We start from the raw sequence: 22,916 nt of genomic DNA, 5'->3' as shown, positions 1-22,916 counted from the left end.
TAATAAAATATATATTTTTTATCAAAATTAATTTTAATTATTTTTTTTCATTGACAATTTACTATTTATTTTAAAATAAACATATCTATTATAATAGATGCTTTTACATATCTTATTAGGCTCTATTTTACGGGTCACTATCAACATAATACATATTTTATTTATTTTTTAAAATGTTGAAATTCTTTTTATTCTCTTTCCGTCTCATGGGTCATTTGTTCTTTGTATAATTATTTAATAATTAATTAATTTATTTTAAATTTATTTGTATTTAAATAATTTTATATCATATTAGTTGCATGATAGTATAATGTATTATTTTATTTTAATAACATTAAAAATGTATTTATCTCACGGGTCACTAACAAGACAATATTTATTTTAGTTTAATCAATTATTATTTTAATTTAAGAAACAAAATATTTATATTTAAATATTAATTTTTTCTCCATCTCACAATTATATTTCTTCTTCTTTGTGAATGATTACTTAATATACTTAAATCCATATGATTACTGTTCATTATAAAAAAAATAAATCACTTCAAATTTTGCATTTATATTTAAAATTTAAAATTTGTATTTGATACTATCTAAATGTTATGACATTTATATCTATTTTTTTATTTCATGATTATTATTTGAAAATTATAAATTACTATTTTTTTTAGTTATTTACACAATAACATAATTCAATTACCCGTGCGGAAGCACGGGTCTCTGACTAGTTTCAATCGGTAAGCAAACTATTACACACTAATTTTAATCGTTGGTAATTTAAAAATTCATCAGTTATCTATTTCATTATGTCGCCCATCTTAATAATCATTTATTTGCTCTTTGCTTGATTCTTTAGATGTATAAAGAATTTTTGCTCTTTGCTAGAATACTTTATAGATTTATAGATGTATGTAGAGCTCTCCCGGATGATATATAATTAAAGGAAATATTATCATTTATAAACCAAATACGTAGAAGTAAATAAACAAACAGTAAAAATTATCATTTATTTAAATAGTGGTACCAAGCTTAAATTTTGATAAGAACTCCCTCAATTGTCATGGTGAACAATGAAGAAACTTCCTTCCAATTTTCATTTCTTACAGGAAGTACATATAAGAACTCCACTTATCATTATTCCAAATCAATTTAAAAAATTGTTAAAAGCTATAGGATGTGATAATTATGGCGAAGATATCCCTCTCATTAAACTTTAAATTTGAATAAATTGTTGTTACAATTGAGGAAACCAAAGATTTTGTGACTATGACAATAGAGAAACTTCAAGGATTATTACTAGATTATGAAGAGAAGCGCGCAAAGAAGATAATCCTGAAATTTATTCAATATGCAACTAAATGATAATGAATAAACTCATACATGCATATTTCTAACTTAAAAAAAAGTAAAGTTTTTTCTCCACGTGTTTAGAGAGAAGCCAGACCGTCTCTCTCTAAACTTATCGTGCCTTTTTCCCTCCCCAATCTAGGGTTTGGTGGCGGCTCTTTTCTCTATCCAGGCCTCTGGATTTCTCTCTCCCCACCGTGGTGGTCGTCCCTTCCCTTATTAGAAGTTCTTTGTAGTCTGTGAGTGTTTTCCCTTCACCGGTTTTCTTGGGTCTGAGAGTTCTAGTCATGGAGAATTGGAAGAATATCCCTCTTTCTAAAGAGGAGGAAGAAGGAGTTGTTGTAGCCGATGACGAAGTCTGCGGGGAAGAGATTTTCCAAAGGACCCTTGCTGGGAAACTATGGACTGATAGTAGTTTCAACACAAGAGCTTTCACAAGTACCATGATAAGCGCCTGGAAGCTCAAGAATCAAGTGGAGAAACAGGAGTTAAGCAAAAATCTTTACCTCTTCAGGTTTGCCACGAAGAGGGATCTGGAGACGGTTTTAAAAAACGGACCTTGGAGTTTTGATAGGAACCTGCTGGTCTTAGCTCGTATCTCAGGTGAAAAGCAACTGTCGGCTCTTAACATGCACTATGGGTCTTTCTTGGTTCGTATCTACGAACTACCACTTATGTTGAGATCTGAGGCCATGGCAAGGAAAATTGGAGGAATCATTGGGTCTTTTGAAGAGATGGATCAAAAAGAAGCACACAGGAACAGACGCTTTCTAAGGATCAAAGTTACTATGGATCTCCAACTCCCGTTGAAGCGCGGCACTGTCGTGAAGTTCAAAGACAAATCTCTAAGGGTCCATTTCAAATATGAGCGGCTACCATCCTTTTGTTTTGTCTGCGGCAGGATCAGACATCAACTGAAGGATTATGAAGAATTGGGTGATTTGAGTGAAGATGGATTCGAGGATATAGAAGAACAAGACCTGTCTTTTGGCCTGTGGCTCAGAGCATCACCGCTGCCAAAAGTGATGGAGGATCAAAGAAAGGAATCTAGCTCAGGAAATTGCACTAGAAGTTCAACATCTCTTCAAGCCAAAGCAAATGTGAATCTAAGGGGAAAGAAAAGGAATGTGACGCTGAAGTTAACCAGAAAGCGCCTAAGGAAGTGATCGGTGGGAGCAAGGTGGTGGAAGAGGGAAGAAGAGAGGAGGTGGATAAGCTGATTTGCAATCAAGATATCGAATCAATTGCTGAATCGCTTGGGGAAGTTGACATCTCTATGAAAGGGGCTTGGGAAGGGAGGAAATAAACAAGAAGTAATTAAGAAGAGGAAATGGACTAGGAGGAAAGCGGTTAAGAAGGTCATCCAAGAGCAACCGAAACGCAAAGACTGTGAAATAGGGAAGAGGCAACTGATAGAAGTTATGGTTACCGAAGGCACGGTAGAGGATTGTGTGGAAAAAAAGAGAAAGCAGAATCAGGAGGAAGACATTGTTTCAAAACTGCTTCCAGAGGTAGTGTTGGATAGCCAACACTGCCTACCCCAATGAAAACGATTAGTTGGAACTGCCGGGTTTTGGGGAGTCCCCGTGTAGTTCGAGCCTTGCTGAGGCTCATTCACTTGGAAAATCCCTCTATTGTGTTCCTAATGGAGACACGATTGAAGAAGGACGAATTGCAGAGTATTAAGTTTAAGAGCGGTTTCGACATGTGCTTTATAGTGGATTGTGATGGTAGTAGCAGAGAAAGGAGGGGTGGGCTGGCGCTTATGTGGAGAGAATCTGTCAATCTCTCTATTCTGTCATTTTCTTTGAACCATATAAGCGGGAGAGTGGATGACGATCTTGACGACCAGCCTTGGTTTTTCAACGGCATCTACGAATTCTCTGAGGAACATAGGAAGAGGAACACATGGGCCTTGGTGAAAGAGTTGACTCAAAGTGGGGGTGAAAGGGCTGTTTGCATTGGAGATTTCAATGATGTTTTGCTTGACAGCGAGAAAATAGGAGGAAATGCCAGTACCTCTAGTCAATTGTCCTGGGGACAGCAGGTTATGGATGTTTATGGTCTGGTGGACTTAGGTTTTGAGGGTTACCCTTTCACGTGGACCAATGGGCGCGCTGCGGATGATAATATCCAGTGCCGACTAGACAGGGGGATTGCAATTGATAGTTTTGTTCGAAGGTTCTCTCCGGTGAGAATTATCCACCTTGGGCGTTTTGGTTCGGACCATGCTACGTTGAGACTCGAGTTGGAGGCAGAAAACTACGAGGTTCGGAGGAAGAAGACACACATCTTCAGGTTTGAGGAGGCATGGGCAAAGGATCCTAGATGTGAGAAAGTTATAGAAGAACTCTGGTATGGCGTGAGACTCCAGGGTCACTCCAAACTTAAAGCAATGCAATCTCTGGATTCTGAATTCCAAGAATACAAGCTAGGGTCAGTAGGCAAGGAAATTAAGAGAATTGAACAGAAACTTTCTGATGAAGTCTGCTGGGCTGCGAGTAAATAGGAGATTGATGCCCATAAGGCACTGGAGAGACAGAGAAATAACCTTCTTCTGGTGGAGGAAACCCTTTGGCGCCAAAGAAGTCGTGCTATGTGGTTACAGCAAGGAGATTGAAATACTAAGTTTTTCCACGGTAAGGCGAATCAGAGAAGGATCACTAACTCTATTAAGAAGCTTAAAGACGACTTGGGGTGCTGGTGGAGTGGGGAGATTCACTGCAAACGTATCCTGGTGAACTACTTTACTAATATTTTTGCTTCTTCATCTCCTACTAATATTCCTGAAGTGTGCTCTACTGTCAAAGGCAAACTCTCGGCGAGTTTGATTTCTTGGTGCCAGGCTGAGTTCTCAGCAGTAGAAGTTAAAGAAGCGTTAGATCAAATGCACCCCCTTAAAGCTCCTGGACCGGATGGACTGCCAGCTCTGTTTTACCAAAAATTTTGGCACATTGTTGGAGGGGATGTTAGCAGAATGGTGTTGGAAATTCTGAATGGTGGTAAGGACCCTAGCGCATTCAATAACACGTTTATAACTCTTATTCCAAAATGCAAGCAACCGAAGAATCCAAAGGACTTTCTACCCATTAGCCTGTGCAATGTCGTTATGAAGATTATCACGAAGACGATAGCCAACAAATTAAAAGCCATTCTCCCGGAGATTGTGGACGAGGAACAAAGTGCTTTCGTTAAAGGAAGGTTGATTATAGATAATGGTAACATTTATGCACATACTTGACTGGATCATCTACTTTCCTATGAATTGCTGCCACAACATACCTGCATGGTATCCCAACTAGTTCCCAATAGTTGCAAGTGCAACTATGTTTCTCCAAGTCCACTACAAAGCTATCAGTAAAAAGAACATGTGTAACCTAAACATTTAACCTACCAGCATATGTTGCTGTCCAGCTTGCACTTTTCTCAATTTCTCTATCTAAACCCCTTAATAGTTTGGTCATGATCTGTCCCTTACAACCATCTACCTTTTCCCTAAGTGTTGCAAACCTACCCATTAGATAGTTTCTAATCCACTCAAACATGGAAATAATTGGTTTGTCCCTTTGCAAAAGAATTTTTGCATTAAAGGACTCACTTAGGTTATTCATTATCACATCACATTTCGAGAAAAATGGAAAAGCATGATTACACCATTTTATTTTGGGAATGTCTTCCAACTATTCATAAGCCTCAAAACTGGCCTCCTTGATCATGAGCATCTTTGCCTCATGTGCCTCAAAATAATTTTCCTTTGTAGTAGCCATCATTAGATCCCTAAACAAGGTTCCTCCACCAAACTTGTTTTTGAAGTTAGCATATACATGCCTTAAGCAAAATCTTTGCTCAAAACCAGGGTACCCCTGTTCAAACACTTACATTAGACCCTGTTGCATCAAAACATCAAGTAGTTGAGTTAAAACAATAGTTAAATATGAATCAAAATTTTGAAGATTAGAATTTACTTTTTGCTGGTCAGATATGAAACACCATATGCTATCTACAATGTCTTCCAACAACAATTTGATTAACCAGCTCCACGAGTATTTTGTTTCATTATCTACAACACCAAATGTAATAGGAAAATAATGGTCGTTTGAATCTCTTTCTACAACAATGAGAAGGATACAATCATATTTGTGCTTCAAGTGACATTCATCTAAGCCAATAAATGGTCTACATGCTTTTATTAATGCTTTATTGGTCCAATCAAAACACATATACCACCTCTCAAATCTTGGATTCAAACCCGGACCTGAACAACTGGTGTTGATTTTGAAAGTATTTCCAGGGGATGCCCTTCTTAACTCAGCACCATAAGACCATAACATGTTAAATTGCTTGCTAGAATCACCTTTCACTATGTGTCTAGCTATCTTCCTTTCCTTGAAAGCTTTACAACCTGGGACTTATGTGGCATACCTAAGCCTAAAATATTATACCAGATCATTTAATTTCATCTTAGTGTTATTCATTAACCTATCCATAATGACCTATTAAATGTTGCTTGCCATGGTGTTACAGTTCGATCTTGAATTAGAACAGATGGATGTGAAGGGTATGTCGAAAAAGGGAAGGAAGAATATTTGTGCAAGATGAAGAGATCCTTATATGGACTGAAAAAATCTCCTCAACAGGGGAATAGGAGATTCGACAAGTTCATGACACGCATAAGTTTCATTAGAAGTCAGTTCGACCATTGTGTTTACTTCATATTTCAACCTGGCAATTCATTTATTATTTTGTTTCTTTATATGGATGATATTCTCATAGCAAGCAACAATGTTGAAGATGTAATGAGGGTAAAGGCTGAACTCAATGAGGAGTTTGACATGAAGGATCTGGGAGCAACATTCAAGATTCTTGGGATTGACATCCGAAGAGATAGAAAGCAGCCAAAGTTATGCTTATCTTAAGAGGCATACCTACGGAAGATTCTCGACAATTTTGGTATGTCAAATTCAAAGCTTGTTGTGACTCTAACAAACCCTCAATTCAAGGTGAGTGTAACACGGTGAACTGACTTTTATTATTATATGCAACAATGTTGCGGTGAGCATGAGTCGCCACCGACTTTTATTTTGTCCAATGTTAGGAAGGGTAAAAAGTACAGAAAAAGACCCTTTTTAAAAGAAACGGGCTCGGGGGGTAAGTTATGAAAAGGGAAGGTGCAAGCACCCTTTTCATCCGTAGTTATCTACGGGCTCTTAATTTGCTTAGCTCATGTTTGTTTGTTTTGAGTTGAAAAGAGGCATAAGGACTTTAGCGTGAATGCGTAGCCTTGGTTTTTTGAAAGAGTGTTGAAAAGATATTTTTGTTGAGCTAGGCAGATTAAGAACACTACCCTAACTAATTGGTCATTTTCTATACTTTTTACGGTTCCTAGGATTATCCATACTATGTAGAAGTAGGAAATCCTTTATATTGGACGTGTGGGTCATCGAAGAGTCATCGAGGTCGTTTGAAAGCAACAGGTAGAGGTACCTTTAGCAATTTCGAAGGGACCATCGTCACTTTTTCGTAGGCAACAATCGAGGGTCATCGAGGGACTTAGTGACGATTTTATCTTGAGGGACATTTGCTAATGGGTACCTCTACATTTCGAGGGACACGACCTTTTATTTCCGAAGGCAACGAGAGAGGCGTACCCTAGAGGTGAGTGAGTGTGATGTGTGTCATATTCGATTGTTTTATCTTTGAAATTAGGTTAACTATGTTTAGTTTTAGTCTTTCCATACAATCCTATTAACATACATCTAACAGTTATAGCAGTTAATATGTACAGGAAATAAACTGCGGAATGTAAAGTTCCTACGCTATTACATGGCTTTAGGATGGGGGATTACAACAAAAACACTGCAGGAAAATAAAGTGCGGAAAATGAAAAGTCTTAATTAACTATTACAAACCCAAATGAAAATTTAAGCAAAATTAAAATATTAATATATACAAAATATGTATCTTGCAAGTGTCCACGAAATTGTGGAAAGGATCAATAATGGTAGTACCTCACAAAAACCACAAAAAAAATTGGTAGTACAAATATAGAAAAATGATGCATGATTTAAAATGACAAAAATATGAACAATGATTAATCGAAAATTAACAAAAGATAACAAACATATTAATTTCTAAACAAGTGCTAAATAAAATAATATTTTGGTATTTTTTATATATAAAAAAGAGAAAATGTAATTAAGTAATATTTTTGTATTTTTAATATTTATATTGTTTTTCATTATCTCAATAATAACTAAAAATAAAATAAAAAATTTATTAAAAAAAAAAAAGAGAGAAAGTGTCACGTGGGGATTCACCCCATCCACTTTCTAATCCACCTTTGTAGCATAAAAAAAAAACTAGCATGATTAAATTGATAACAAATTAAAAATAAATAAATAAACTTATAACAAAAACGTACATATGCCCATGTTCTTGTCTCTTTTTACAAATTTTTTATTTTTCTTTTTTCTTTTAATTAAAACTCACACAAAACAACACACATCCTCTTTGAAACTTCCAGAATGCATCTTGTTCTCTTCTTCACATGCATAAAGAGAGTCGATTCTCCTTCTCCCTTACAAAAATGGAAACAACGAAAAAATGCAACACACAACAACAAGAGCAAAGCGGATCAAAGCAAATCAAGGAAGAGTCGAAGAAGACGAACCGAGATTGATACCATGCTGTCACCCTTACAATGAATTTGAAATGCGATTCTGGTGATGTGGGTGATTCATGTCGGTCAGCAATTGCGCGGCGGAGTTGGCGGATCCGGTGATGGGCGATGAGCTGCTGCCGTCGTTGGTTTCGGATGATGGCTGCTGTCGGCGATTCGAAGCCAGCAGCGTCGGCTTGTTCCTTCGTTCTTCTTCTTGTTTTTCCCTGCATAAGACAACAACACAACAATTTTCCAGATTTTTGTTTTGAATCTATGGTTTGTTATTGTGTCGGTGTTTTGATTAAAGCTTTATGTTAAGGTTGAAAGATGGTTCATGGATGGTCGTATTATGTTGGTGGAATTGGGTGGAAAGTTTGTGGAAATGTAGGGATATTTTTGTTTTCACGTGAAATTTGTGAGGGAGTGTAGGTTAGGTGTATGAAAGTTATTGTTTGGATCAGTCATGTTTGTGAGGAACTTTGTACCGTGAGTAAGTAAGAAAAGGTCAATATTTGTTAGTCCCTGAATGAAATTGACGGTCCCCATATGATATAGAACAAACAAAATTATTGACATTATGAGTGTTGTTCACCGCTTTAATCTTTTTTCCATTTTTGAAGATATTTGTCTTGAAGTTGTTTTGGAATGTTAGAGGATTTTGTCCATTCACTGTTTTGGAAAGAATTTGAAACCTCTAAATAATAAAATAAAACTAATGATAATTATAAAAAACTACCTAATAAAAAGTTATTTAAAATAATTTAATATTTAAATAAGTAACATGTAAATCATTTTTTATTTTATAACCTTTTTTCTTTTTTCTTTTTTTGTTATTTTTGAATTAAAAGTATAAAATTGAACATTAAAAAAAAAGCTTTATTTTAAAAAAAAAAACAAAAATTTAATTAAATAATAAAAAAAACATTTTTTTTTGTGATTTATTTGGAATAAAATTAAAAGTAAAGTTAGAAACAAATAAAAGGAAAAATGTTGGAAGTGGGATTCAAACCCGAGACCTTGTACTGCAACCCTTGCTTCCTTACCAATTGTGCTATATTATTTATTCGAAATAAAAAACCAATTGAAAGTTTATGAAGCATCAATCAACATTTCGCTATTTATTAAAATATAACAATTTAATAGTAAACTATTATATTTTAAAAATAGACTTTAAATCGAATATTTATAAAATTCAGGATGTCAATGTAAATGAACCCAAAATTTCATAAAAATCCAATTTTCAAATAGTTTTGAATTTTTGAAAAGTGCGGGCAAATTTTGGGGTATGACAGTGAGTATTGATTAGTATCCCAGTACTGATGTCGAAAGAGCTTATATGAATAGAATTCCATATGATAACATAATAGATTCTTTGATGTATATTATGGTCTGTACTAGACCCGACATAGCATATGCAGTAAATCTTGTAAGGAGGTACATGGAAAATCTTGGAAAGGCTCACTGGCAAGCATTGATGTGGATTCTAAGGTACATAAACGAGTCTCTGAACAGAGTCCTAATTTATGGTAGAGCCTTGGGTAAAGATAGTAAAGCAATAATCGAAGGATATGTCGAATCTAATAATGCAGGTTGTATGGATTCTAGAAAATCTATTTTTGGATATGCTTTCACTATGTTTGGGACAACAATTAGTTGGAAAGAAACACTCCAGAAGATTGTTGCTTATCAACTACTGGAGCGGAGTATATTGCCCTCACTAAAGCTGTGAAAGAAGCATTGTGGATTGAAGGTTTTGCTATGGAGCTAAAACTTCAAGTTTGAGGTATCACTGTTAATTATGATAGTCAAAGTGAAATACACATGTCGAAGAACTCAGCCTATCATGAGCGAACCAAGCACATTGATGTGAGGCTGCATTTTGTCAGAGGGATAATCAAGCGTGGATAAGTCCAAGTGCTGAAGGTTTCGACAGATCATAATGATGCCGACATGATCACCAAGACATTGCCGAGTTGCATGTTTTTCCAATGTATGCAATTGATAAAGTTACATGAAGAAAGCTAGTTTGTTCTTTGATGTTATAGAGTTTGTTCCAAGGTGGAGATTTATGAGAATTGGATCGAAGAGTAACTTATGGTTCGACAAGATTTATGCATGCCGTCAAGGTATGTTCACATGCTAATGTCGAAGACCTACATACTATAGTCGAAGTGTGTTCTAGTATGTGAGTGTCGAAATGCTAGGGTTGTCAGTATTTCGAATTCGGCATGTTTGTTATGTCCAATTATTTAAATTATCTTGTAATGGGTATTTATGAAAAAGGCCATTAGTTGAGTATGTTAGTTTTATTATAAATAGCATACTAGTCTCTCATCATTGCATAATGCAAATCCTAATTTAGGGTGAGAGGGTTATTTGTTATTCTTGTAACACTTGTAATCTTTATTGGTAGAGAAAGTAAATAATAACAGTTATAATCAATTCTTTGTGTTCTTATTGCTCCCTTACTTTTTCTTACCCTTGTGGGTTACTTGCCGAAAGAAACCTATTATACTTTGTGATTTCGACATCGTTTTTCACAATAGAATAAGTCAATAAAAATAAGCATTTAGTCTCGTTGATCTCTTAATTTTTTTTATTCTATTTAAACATTAGTTGAATTGCTTATATACAAATATTCAAATGAAATAGGTTTTTATATAGGTTAATAGGTCAACCAAGCTTGTTAGTTCTCTATTTTGTTTATTGACATTAATTTTAGTAAAACAAATATAGCAGATATATGTTAAATAAGATGTGTTAACTTGCTAAGAAGAACAAGTTGATCAAGAAGTCCTATTTTATGAAGAAACATGTTGAGATGAAATATTTCATCATTTGGAGCAACATGTCGGACAAGATGTCCTATGCAGAGTCATTCGACATCGTGACTATTTGGGCTGGGATGTTGGATCGGTTCAAAATTTAACAGATGCAGAATATTTGGGGAATATTATGCAATCCTATGTGGTGCTAATTTGACGCTGATTTAAAAAGTCTGGAAGATTCAAGTCAGAATCAAGGAGAATGTGCACTTTCTAATTATGAAGATAATTTAGGAAGATTTGATTGAAGACCTATTTTGATGCAGAATCTTATGCAGATTTGTAGCAACTAATATGCCGTGATTTTGAAGCCCAAATCCAGTTGGGAAAATGTTATAACCTAGAAGAGCACGGGTCTAAGATGTAGAATTATTAGGGCTTTGTCTTTGTGCCACTCTCTACGAGAGTTGGTTTGTGTGATCCACTCGGGTTGTGAGTTGGACTGTGTTATTGATTTGTAAGTCTCTATTATTGTTCTTAGAGGAAGCTTTTAAGCAACTCTAAGTATTGTTCTTAGTCAAGAGCCTTGGCTAGGTATTGGTGTGTCTTCCTGTTTGTTTCTTGTAATTGGAAATTATGGTCAAGGACCGTCAATGTCAGTAACGTGAGTCGTTATGTGTGAGATATCACTGCGGTGATTGGATGTGAGAGGGGTTTCTCTTATCTATGATTTCTTAGGTAGAAGTTGCACTGGGTGGGGATTAAGTGAGAAGTTGTAAACAGGGGAGTTTAGTTTTGAATTGATATTACTAATAGTAAATTTTCTTCTTGGCTTGGTAGCCCCCAGTTAGGTGTTGTTGTACACCGAACTGGGTTAACAATTACTTGTGTTATTTACTTTTTAGTATTATTTAAACCTTGCCTATGTGTTTTGTTCAGATCAAATGTCTCAACACTTCATACGATATCTGGAATCTGACATGCCAGAATTTCAAGGCCTTCTAAAAGGTCAGACACATGCCTAAAAATAGTCTATGATAAGCCACAGACAAAACTTAAATTTTAAACTTTTTAATAGATCAGACTTAAATTTGACAGAGTCTGACTCAACTCACTCTATTTTTGCCTCTTAGTTTTGACATTTACACTCACATAATTGTCATTACATTTGTTTTAATATACGTAAAAATGTGATAGTGACTTATAATAAAAAGATAGAGAAAAAGTTATGAATAAAAAATAATAATAGCATGATTTCTTCGAGTGAATGATTAATAGAATCCATATTCGAAATGGAAGGGAGGTCGAATTTCCCTATGAATGATTAACAGAACCCATACTCCTAATGGAAGAGGGTCTATATACACTCACTCACCTAATCTTTTTCAATAAATTCTTTAACTTAGAGTTTATTCCAACTCTAGAAAGATTCCTTATATTTTATTAATATAATTTTTTACATTATTTTATTCCTCATATTTTGTTGCTATTGTTGTTGCTCTACACTTAGTATTACCAACTTTAACAGCAAACCCTTAATCACATCTTAACCTTAATCTGTTACATTACAATTGTCATTTCACTTTAATAATCCAATTATAGCTTATTACCATTAAACATAAATAAATTAACTTCAAATTGTTTTAAAACCCTAATTTTCGTTAATTAACCTTTTCTTTCTGCCACTCTTTATTTAAACTACTTTACATTATTTGTTCCCATAACAAACTTCTTGTTTTTCTTCTCTCTTCAAAACTCTTCAACTTTTCAATTCAATTTCCAACACTTCATAATAAACTTATGATAAATTCTTCATTGTGTAAATATCATATTATTCAACAAATAGAAGATATTATTAACATTAACATTTAACAAAGTTATGAAGTTTATGAAACTAGGTTCTCGTCCAGATACCTTCTACACTTCAGACTCAATAAGGTAATTTAATTTATTTATTTTTCTTTCTATTTTTAGATTATGATATTATAGCTTATAGTAAGTAATATTAATTAATAACATGAATTTTAATTTTAATTTTTAATTTTATTTTTAATTTTATTTTGTATATTTAGGTCAATTTCTTCTGATGTTTCAAGTGACCTCATAATTCAAGTGAAAGGAACTAGATATCATCTTCATAAGGTATGTTTCTTAAATTTTTTTGAAATTTTTTGAAGTTTATGATACCAAAATTTTATGAAAATATTCAAAATCGATTAATTTTTGTCACCGCAGAACCAAACACATGCGTGTATGTAGATTTTTTTTTAATTATTAGTTCCGAGTATCTAAATATTTGATTTTGATTATGTTCAGTTTCCATTGTTATCAAAATGTTTGCATCTACAAAGATTGTGTTCGGAGTTACTTGATTCGCCGTTGAATCCTCAGATAGTACAATTACCCGATTTTCCGGGTGGAGTTGAAGCGTTTGAACTCTGCGCGAAATTCTGCTATAGGATTACAATCACTATTAGTCCTTACAACATTGTGGCTGCAAGATGTGCCGCGGAGTATTTGCAAATGACGGAAGATGCTGATAAGGGTAACTTGATCTACAAGCTAGAGGTTTTCTTCAATTCGTGCATACTTTACGGATGGAAAGACTCGATTGTGGTGCTACAGATGACGAAAGCGTTGTATTCGTGGTCGGAGGAGTTGTTGATTACGAATAGATGCATTGGAGCGGTTTGTTCGAAGGTTTTGAGAAAGGTTTGCAATGACGATGATGATTGGTCTTGTAGTGGAGTGGAAAGTTCGAGGGAACAATCGATGAGAAAAAGATGGTGGGGTGAAGATTTAGCGGAGTTGAGCATTGATCTTTATTGGAGAATCATGATTGCGCTAAAATCTGATGTAAGGATGCCTCTAAATCTCATAGGTGATGCTTTGAGGATTTATGCGTCTAGATGGTTATTGAAAATCGGCTCTGATTCTGATTCGGGAAGTGAAATAGCTTCTTCGAAGAAAATTATGGTTTTGGAATCGATAGTGAATTTGCTTCCGGGTGAACAAGGCGCTGTTTCGTGTAGCTTTCTGATTAAGCTATTGAAAGTAGCCAATGTTTTGAACTCGTCTTCGTCTTCAAAGACGGAGTTAGTTAAAAGGGCAGGACTTCAATTGGAGGAAGCAACAGTTGATGATCTTTTAATGGTTTGTGATGTGGATTTGGTGATGAACTTGTTGGAAGAGTTTATGTTGCAATTAGGTCAAAGTCCTCCGACTAGTCCTGTAAAATCGAGGTTGGAACTTGATAAAAGGAGGTCGCGTTCGGCTGAGGATGTTGGTTTTGAATTGCAAGAGAGTAGAAGATCTTCATCGGTATCACATAGTTCGAAATTGAAAGTGGCGAAGCTTGTTGATAGTTATCTTCAAGAGATAGCTAAGGATGTGAATATGCCTTTGGAGAAGTTCGTCGCTATTGCGGAAGCGGTACCTGAATTTGCAAGATTTGATCATGATGATCTGTATAGTGCTATTGATACTTATCTCAGGGTAAGCAATTCAAGAACTTATTTTGTTTTCATAATTACCGCATTTTTGTCTACCGATAAAAATTAGAAATAATAACGTATAAACATAACACAGACACTAAACATGACACTGACACAGAAAATGAAATGATCAAATCACATGTCTCAGTGTCATGTTGGTCTGACTATGACATATGTCTGACACCAGACGTGTCTTTAATCTGATTTTTCTGTAATTTGGATAATATAGGTAGCTCATTCAAAGTGTAACTTTTAACACACTTAACTCGTGTCTTGGACATGACATATCAAGAGTCCTATATCTTGAGCATGACCCAAGTAAACCGATTGCGTTGGCCTAGCCGATCTTGAATAATCTCTGATAGATTATTTTTTGAAAAATGCAGGTTCATCCGGAACTCAATAAGAGCGAAAGGAAAAGACTATGCCGAGTTTTAGACTGCAAAAAACTGTCCGTAAAATCATGTACGCACGCTGCACAGAACGATTTACTACCACTACGACTCGTTGTCCAGGTTCTCTTCTTTGAGCAAGCTAGAGCAGCAGCAGCATCAGATGGCAAACTCACCAAAATGCCAAGTAACATCAAAGCACTACTCGCTTCTTATGGAATCGATCCATCGACATATGCATCAGAATTAAGCAGAACTACAAGCATAAACACTGATGATAGTTGGAAAGCTAATCCATTCAAGGCACCAAAATCAACAAAGAACTCAACTCTTAGGATCGAAATAGTCGAGGATGATTTAGGCGAGTGTCCTCATATGGTATGCGACGGATTCGGAAAAAATTCTAGACTTAAAGCTTTATGTTCTCATCCTACTAAGCCTAAACGAATATTTAGTAAGTTTTGGTCTACCAATGGCAGCACAAGTTGCACAACTCAAAAGAATTGAGTATTTTTTTTTTCTACCATTTATTTTTTCTGTTTGTCAATGATAAATTTAGGGTGTAGCACATTATACTGTATTTTTCTATGTAAAAGCTATGTAACTTTCAGGGAACATCAATAAATACAAATGTGCAGTGTTCATCTTATGTATGTATAATAATAAGCTTGATAATATCATTAGTTATTAGAAAATGGAATGCACCTAAAATGGTGACTCTGATTTCATTCTATTTTTGTATATCTTTGTGAATGAGATTGTAGCTCCATTAGTATCTGGTTCACTGGACAACTTAATCTAGTTCAAAGTCATTTATAATCGAACCGTGGTCCACTCTATTAAATTTAGTGTTAACTGAACCAATTAACAATTGGTATTACAGGTATATTTTTAATATTTTCACATGTCTGACAAAACAATATTGTAATGATTTTTGTCTAATTTATTTGTGTTCACGAACATAATCTTGTCCTTAAAGAATATATGTTAAAAAATGAATTGGAATTGGAATGTTGTCACAAATAATTAAGGTTATGCATGCGCTTGTTTTGTTTTCATAGAAGCAGTGATTTGTCATTGACCTATTGTGGGTGGAACAACAATTCAATGTGTTATTATTGGTAGCAAAATTATGTGCATTATAATTTATAAGCCCGACCAAAAAGCAGAACAGATAAACAAGAAATTATAAGATTTTTTATTGTAAGATATGTTTGCTTCTACTAGAATATGTGTATTCTGCTTAATTTATTCCTACATAATTAGGCTTTATATTGTGATGTGAAATTTTTAACGCACTTCTGCCCAATACTATGACCCGATAGTTAGTTGTGGCAAAATAGTTTTGATCCGCCGGACATATCCGTTTTATTTGTATTTTTTCGTAGGGTGGACCAAGATTTTAGTCCACACCGTCTAATATGTCTGTCTCGTTACGTTTTTTTGCGGGCACGAATATTTATAAGAGTTTTTGCAATTTTTAACCTTTAGAAATGCAAGACTTACTTTTTGCATCGTCTCTATTTTTTCACGGAGTGCACAACCTTCAAATATATCTGCATCAACCCGTCCCGTTTTTTCTAAAGCAGACTTAAATTGAACGAGCATGTTTGTCTGCCACCCCTATCGATAGCAGAAACCACTAATAGGGTGGCGGCCCACCCCTAACGTCCAACACTAGGACCCGATAGCATAAACCACAAATAGAGTGGCGGCTCGACAGATCTTAAATCAAACTCTAATATCATCTTAGATCCAACACTATATATATTGTATTACGTGAAACTCTTATCCATTTCTAACTATATTATTTGATACAATAACACCATGAGTAAGTTTGTTTGTTTTTATGTTAATTACTTATGAATCTAGTTGACTTCTTAGTTGAAATACTCTTATTCTATGGAGGTCATTTTCAACCTAAAAAAATTCGTTATGTATAATTATAAGATCGAATTATGTTCCTTGATGAATGGCCAGTTTGTAACTAAAACTGACCCTCTAGGTTGGGAAAGAACTACACCTTTTGAGATTCAACGAAGCCATATCATAACTCATAAAGTATAAAATAGCATATACTCTTTAGTGGGGAACTGAAAGTGGTGGTCACATCATCATTGTTACAATCATGTTCACTAGTCATTATAGTTTCTTTGACCATGACTAACTATTTTATGAGCATGCTTGCATGAATTTCCTCCCATATATCATTGATTATTATGCTTTCTTGATGTGATTAGAATCAACTAAATTTGGTACGAACTTAGCTCATATTATGTATTATTGGTTTTGTCATAATAGGGATTCTTACCTAACTTACTTTATCATGGGATTAGTTTGGTTCCATAGTTGACATGTTTTATTTGATTAGAGATTTTGTTATTTAAATAGTGTATTTCTATTGTTAATAATGATTTATATAATGAATGATTGAAGAAACAATCCATTGATTCGGTTATAAATGTTTCTTCTTTTTAAGAGGTAAAATGATTCTTTCATTCTTTACTTCACTAGGTAATACATTTTGGAAGCTTCTTTCATTCTTTATTTCACTGGCTCGATTAGGATCGAGTAGCCCATTTTAACAGCTCCAAGTACATATTCCCGTTAAAAGAATTAGATGTCTTATATATCAATTGTCTAACATGAAGAATGTATTTATCAAAGTCAACTTTACCAATTTGAAATCTGATATAATTTCTTGTGTGCCAAACTTTCCAAAGAATTATTATAATGAGGGTCAAATCAGATTATGAATTTCAGAGCCCAATCTTCTACCAGTAAGTTTCAATAAGCTTTCATAAGTGTTTTTATCAATACTTGTGCCAAAAAATACTTCATTTAATGGCAGAAAAATAAGGTGTACCTGCATCTAAGAAATACGTTATTTTCAATTTCCACACAAGGATTAAATATATAACACCTCGAAACCTCAAAACCATATGCACCTCCTTCAAATTAGGTTGTCTTATGTTGCAATAGCATTATGCATTGCTTTCTAAGTCATTAATGACTTAGATGAAGGTATGCAAGGATTCAAAATAAACTTTATCCAAGAAGGCTCAATGTGATCCCTCATTATACAATTGTACACATCTTCAAAAGATAGATCACCATTTATAGATCATATCCAAATGAGTTTATTAATAGTAGTATTATCAAATGACTAGTTGATCTTTAAAAGAATTTCAATAATTTGAGGAGGCAAAATGGATAAGCCATGAGTAATGTTCCATTTGATGTCTTGGAAAATGGAATTGACTTTAGCAGTTTGAATAAATCAAATATCCACTGAGAGTGCTAGGTATAAATATTTAATTTTGTATTCTGATCAATTTGCAATCCATAAATCAATGTCCTTACCATTACCAACCGATAAGTGGTATTTATACCGCTTATTGTGTGTTTTTAGTTGTAATGGTTATTTCCTTGTTTTATTTCTCTTTTACTTATTTCTAGTATAATTTTATGTATTCAGCTAATAAGGAGTGTCAACAGTTGAAACAGAATGAAAAGGGACATAAAAACACAAGACGAGGAGTCCCCTAGTACACAAAACCCTTGATCAACACGGGTGAGCCGTGTCACAGGGGCGGATGTATATGGAGGCCTACTGTGGCTAAAGCCACACCAGAATTTTTTCTGATTATATATATACTATGTAAAGTGAGAGATTGTGTAGAGAGAATAATTTTACTAGAGAGAAAAAGGACGGAGGGAGGATAGGTTCTCAGGGGGTTGTATTTGTAATGTAGAACAAATTAAATATTAAAGAAAAATAGTAGTAGCTATATCTAACTATATCTAGATGGTAATTATAATGCTAGGCAAATGTAAATGTGACCAAGACATGCTGAAACGTTAAGTTATATAAAAATAACATTCAACTTAGTTAAATATGAATTATTTTTAGTTAATTGATTTATTGTCATTTCATAATTGTTATATATGAAATATTTCAACTTGTTTATATATAAATATTTTTAGTTAATTGATTTATAGTGGTTAAATGACTTTCTTGTAACTTTTATAAAAAAGATGTCATTTTATCTCATTTTTATAAAAAAAAAGATAAATAATTTTTTTTATAAATACATTGCATTAAATAATATTATTTCTTATTTTTCAGTTTTTAAAAACTAGACTGGAGGTCGAATCGGCAAGACTTTTGGTTCAAGGTTTATTTGGTTAAATTGGTTAAACCTACTGTTGAACCGTTTAGTAAATAAATTAAAAATTTAAAGCTAAAGTTTATGAATAAGTGACATAATTATATGTTTACAAATGAATAAAATAAATATTAAAATTCATTACAAATTTAATACTATTGAGATCAATGATAGACATAATTATACCATATAATAGTACACTTAAAGAAACAAAACTATAATATAGTGTTATAACTTAAATAACTGGGTTGCTATTTTGTGTTAAAGCAAAATTTCTTTTGTGAAGGGAAAATATTTTAAGTACTAATGCTAACATAATAATTATTTTTAATTTTTTTTATTAAAAAAGAATACTAAAATTGGCCAATAACGGACATTTCTTTGAACCAGACGGTTTTACAAAATCAGCTCCGGTTTCTTGATTCGAACGGTTTTAAGCGGTTCAATCTGGTTTTTTAGATTTTACTCTGATTTTGACTCACCTGTGGTTTTACAAAGCTGACTGAACTGGAGTCACCTCCGGTACCCGATCCAACGGTTGAACCAGACGGTTCAGTCCGGTTTTAAAAACATTATTTTCAGTACAACTTAGTTTATAGTTTCTCTAACATTTAGTCACACCAATATGTAACGTCTGGATCCGCCTCTGCCGTGTCAGCTAACACATGTCGTGTTAGCAGCAACACCCCCTCTCACACGTTGCAGCCGAGGACAACATGGGCGAGCCGTGTTTCCTAACACGACACCCCGTGTCAGCTAACACTACCCGTTTTGGGCCCATCTCCAACTACAATCTTTTGGCAATGTAACGATTTCCCCATTTTTGGTGTTCCAAACTGATCCATTGAAGTCCTTAAAAGTCTTCTTTAGTTTCTAGAATGAAGTAAAGACTATTGATTGTATTTTTAGCTATAAGTAGTTTTGAGGTGAAAAATTGAGGCCAAAGCCATTGATTGACTTGACTCATTATTTTAGTGAAAGTCGTCACCGCACTTTATTGTTTCCAAAGAAAATGAGAAAAGAGCGAAATAAAACCCAAAGAAGTTTTTTAAATCAAAACTAATAAAACAAAGCAAGGATCTTAGGTACGGGGGTTGATTATGAAAGGGGAAGGTGTTAGCACCTGTCACATCTGTGGTACTCCACATGAACCTTTTTGTAAATCTATGTTAAAAGAATTGTGTGCAAAAGGAAGTTTTTGGTTTTAAAAAATTATGCTCGGCAAGACATCGCATTTGTGCCCACATATCTACTGAGTACAATGGAGAATTCAGAGCATTTGTAGTTCTACTCAAAAAGAAAACAAAGGTTTTGTTAAAAAAATGGATAGGCATTTTATCATCCTAGAGGAGAAAACTCTGTCAACCATACTTGAACATGAGAACAAATAGATTCTTTGCATCACAAATGAAATAAGGGATCCAACTTGGATAGAATCAAGTATGTCACTAGCTATTTCAAGTGGAAAAGAATAAATCATACGAACAATTTAGCGGTATGTTAAGCAATCGCCAAGTAACTTATATAAAAGTCACCCTACAACGAGACCGGTCAAAAACAATTTATGTGTTTATGAACAAGTTAGAAAAATGATATAGAAGATCATTCTCCAAGAACTTGCAACACATGTAAGACAACGAACAAAATGATCCAGACTAAGTCTAAATCAAAAGTCAAAGAACAAAGGGATTGTGATGAAAAGGGAGAGGAATGGATCAAAAAAGTTGAAACACAAGTCCAAATGAATTCCTTTGGATCATTTGGAATTTCATTTTAATGATCCATTAGAGGAATGGTAGAACCATAGCCTCCACACAATGGATTCATCAAGACTTACACCCACAAATCAAAAGAAAAGAGAAGGAGAAAAACAAATCAAAGCAAAATAAGAAAATATGTCTCCAACGAATCTCTGAATCAAATATTTATAAAAAAGGGACTATGAAGAAGAATTCTACAACAATTCTCACGCACACAAAACAAGAGCACTAAAAAACGTGTCAAAGTTATAATTTATCTCTTAGGTGATTTTGTGCTATAATTTGTGTAAACATCACAGTTGTGATATAGCTTTTTATAAGTTATGGTTTGATCTCAAGAAGACATTGACAATTGTCTTCGTGTTTTATAATCAGATTTGATTAGTGGGATTAAGACCTCATTTGAAAGAGGTGAAACCACCTTGACAGGTGGAATGGAGTAGCTTTGATTTCAAGCGAACCAGGATAACCAACGTGTTTTAAAGTTTTATTTTTGAAAACCCCCATTCAAACCCCCTTTCTTGTGTTTTTCTCTCCTTCAATTGGCATCAGAGTGCCTGGTTCTGGGTGCTAATAGTTAATTGCGTCAAAAAAAGATCCTAACAAGAAAAACACTATGGCAAAACAAGTTCAAAACAACAAAAACAACAACAACAACTTTGATGAGAAAGACAGAATTAGCGCCAGACCTCTAATCTTCGATGGTGAAAACTTCGATTATTGGAAAGATATAATCAAAAGTTTCTTTCTATGTTATAATGCTGATCTCTGGGGACATGGTAATTGATGGCTACACTCATCCAGTCGATGCAAGCGGACAGAAGATCGAGAGAAAGAAGATGACAGATCAATAAAAGAAAGATTTCAAAAATCATCACAAGGCCAGAACAATCCTATTGAATGCTATCTCATACACTGAGTATGAGAAGATCACAAACAGAGATTTGGGTCAGAACATCCTTGAATCTCTCTGAATGACGCGTGAAGGTAACACTCAAGTCAAAGAGACCAAAGCTCTTGTACTCATTTAGAAGTATGAGGCATTTAAGATGGAAGAAGATGAAACAATTGAGACAATGTTCTCAAGGTTTCAAATTCTAGTCGTTGGATTAAAAGTTTTAGACAAAGGGTACTCAATAGCAGATCATGTCAAGAAAATCATCAGAAGTTTACCCAAGAAGTGGAGACCTATGGTCACAGCTGTAGCGGGGGAAAATTAAGATCAAAGCCATTGATTGACTTGACTCATTAATTTAGGGAAAGTCGCCACCGCGCTTTATTGTTTCCAAAGGAAAATGAAAAAGAGCGAAATAAAACTCAAAATAAGTTTTAAATCAAAACTAATAAAAGGACAAAGATAATAGGTACGGGGATTGATTATGCAAGGGGAAGGCATTAGCACCCCTCACATCTGTGGTACTCCACAGGAATCTTTTTTGTAAATCTGTATTAAAAAGAATTGTGCACAAAAGAAAGGTTTGTGTTTGGTTTTAAAATTATCCTCGACAAGACATTAAATCTTGTGCCTACATACCTCATAAGTACAATGGAGAATTCAAAGCAACTGCAGTTCTTCTTAAAAGGGAAACAAAGATTTTGGTTTAAAAATACGATAGACACTTGATTATCATAGGGGAGAAAACTCAGCCCATCATTCTTAAACATGAGAACAGATGGAACCTTTGCATCACAAATGAAAAAAGGGCTCCAACTTCAATAAATAAAAAAGTATGCCACTAGCTCTTTTAAGTTGAAAAGAATCCATCATATCAATCAATATCAAGACCTATTGGGGGATTACATCTCCACTAAAATAATCATTCCTATCTAAACTTTTAGAAATAGGATTTAAAGAAAGACCACAAAGGGAAAAAGGTTTTTTAAAGAAAGTTTTAAAAAGAGTTTTGAAAGAGTTTTCAAACATAAGAAGATTTTGAAAAAGAGAGAAGATTTTCAAAATTTAAGAAGATATGAGGAGATAAAGGGACTATCATAAAGCATAAAAGTAAAAGCTAACGATAAGAACAATCTAACCAAATAAGAATCCAACACTTGACATAAAGAAATTAATATAGACTTCTCATCCTTTGGATTTACAAACCAAGCAATCTCAATACCAAGTACCAGATGAAATAAGCCCCAGATGAACATAACATCTCCATATTCATAACTTGTACAGGGTTTTAGAAATGCACCATAAGAACTTGAGACATAATTGGACAGAGTAACAGTTGTATACAGAATAATTCCTAATCACAATGTCTTGGAATTAACCCTCAAGGACTTTATACAGAATATGGAACTCAAATAACCTGCACACAAAGAAAAC

At 34.2% G+C, this 22,916-nt stretch overlaps 3 protein-coding genes across 3 annotated transcripts in view; all 3 read left to right on the top strand.

Moving 5' to 3' along the window:
• The first annotated feature begins 1,633 nt into the window (after window positions 1-1,633).
• Window positions 1,634-2,512, top strand: LOC131648628 (uncharacterized). Its single transcript, XM_058918369.1, has one exon. It carries the CDS (start codon window positions 1,634-1,636, stop codon window positions 2,510-2,512), a length of 879 nt encoding a protein of 292 aa, XP_058774352.1.
• Window positions 2,513-12,512: 10,000 nt separating this feature from the next.
• LOC131645941 (BTB/POZ domain-containing protein At1g67900-like) lies at window positions 12,513-15,293 on the top strand. The gene is made up of 4 exons (XM_058916129.1): window positions 12,513-12,710; window positions 12,845-12,914; window positions 13,089-14,267; window positions 14,653-15,293. Exons 1-4 carry the CDS (start codon window positions 12,652-12,654, stop codon window positions 15,163-15,165), a joined length of 1,821 nt encoding a protein of 606 aa, XP_058772112.1. The 5' UTR covers window positions 12,513-12,651; the 3' UTR covers window positions 15,166-15,293.
• Window positions 15,294-21,203: 5,910 nt separating this feature from the next.
• The window catches only part of LOC131648627 (uncharacterized), a 49,161-nt gene continuing 47,448 nt past the window's right edge, over window positions 21,204-22,916 (top strand). Inside the window, exon 1 of the mRNA XM_058918368.1 lies at window positions 21,204-21,366. Within this exon, the coding sequence (XP_058774351.1) occupies window positions 21,204-21,366 (163 nt within the window). The remainder of the gene's footprint in view (window positions 21,367-22,916) is intronic.

Source organism: Vicia villosa, linkage group LG2 (assembly GCF_029867415.1).
Source record: "Vicia villosa cultivar HV-30 ecotype Madison, WI linkage group LG2, Vvil1.0, whole genome shotgun sequence".
NCBI classification, from domain to species: Eukaryota; Viridiplantae; Streptophyta; class Magnoliopsida; order Fabales; family Fabaceae; genus Vicia; species Vicia villosa.
Note: the sequence above shows the minus strand (reverse complement) of the source record. Positions and strands in the feature narration are given on the sequence as shown.

Bases quoted from the DNA above. Each gene is read 5' to 3' on its own strand.
- LOC131648628 (XM_058918369.1), top strand. From the start codon at position 1,634: ATGGAGAATTGGAAGAATATCCCTCTTTCTAAAGAGGAGGAAGAAGGA.
- LOC131645941 (XM_058916129.1), top strand. From the start codon at position 12,652: ATGAAGTTTATGAAACTAGGTTCTCGTCCAGATACCTTCTACACTTCA. The intron at 12,915-13,088 runs GTATGTTTCTTA...GATTATGTTCAG, and splicing joins CTAGATATCATCTTCATAAG to TTTCCATTGTTATCAAAATG. The intron at 14,268-14,652 runs GTAAGCAATTCA...TGAAAAATGCAG, and splicing joins CTATTGATACTTATCTCAGG to GTTCATCCGGAACTCAATAA.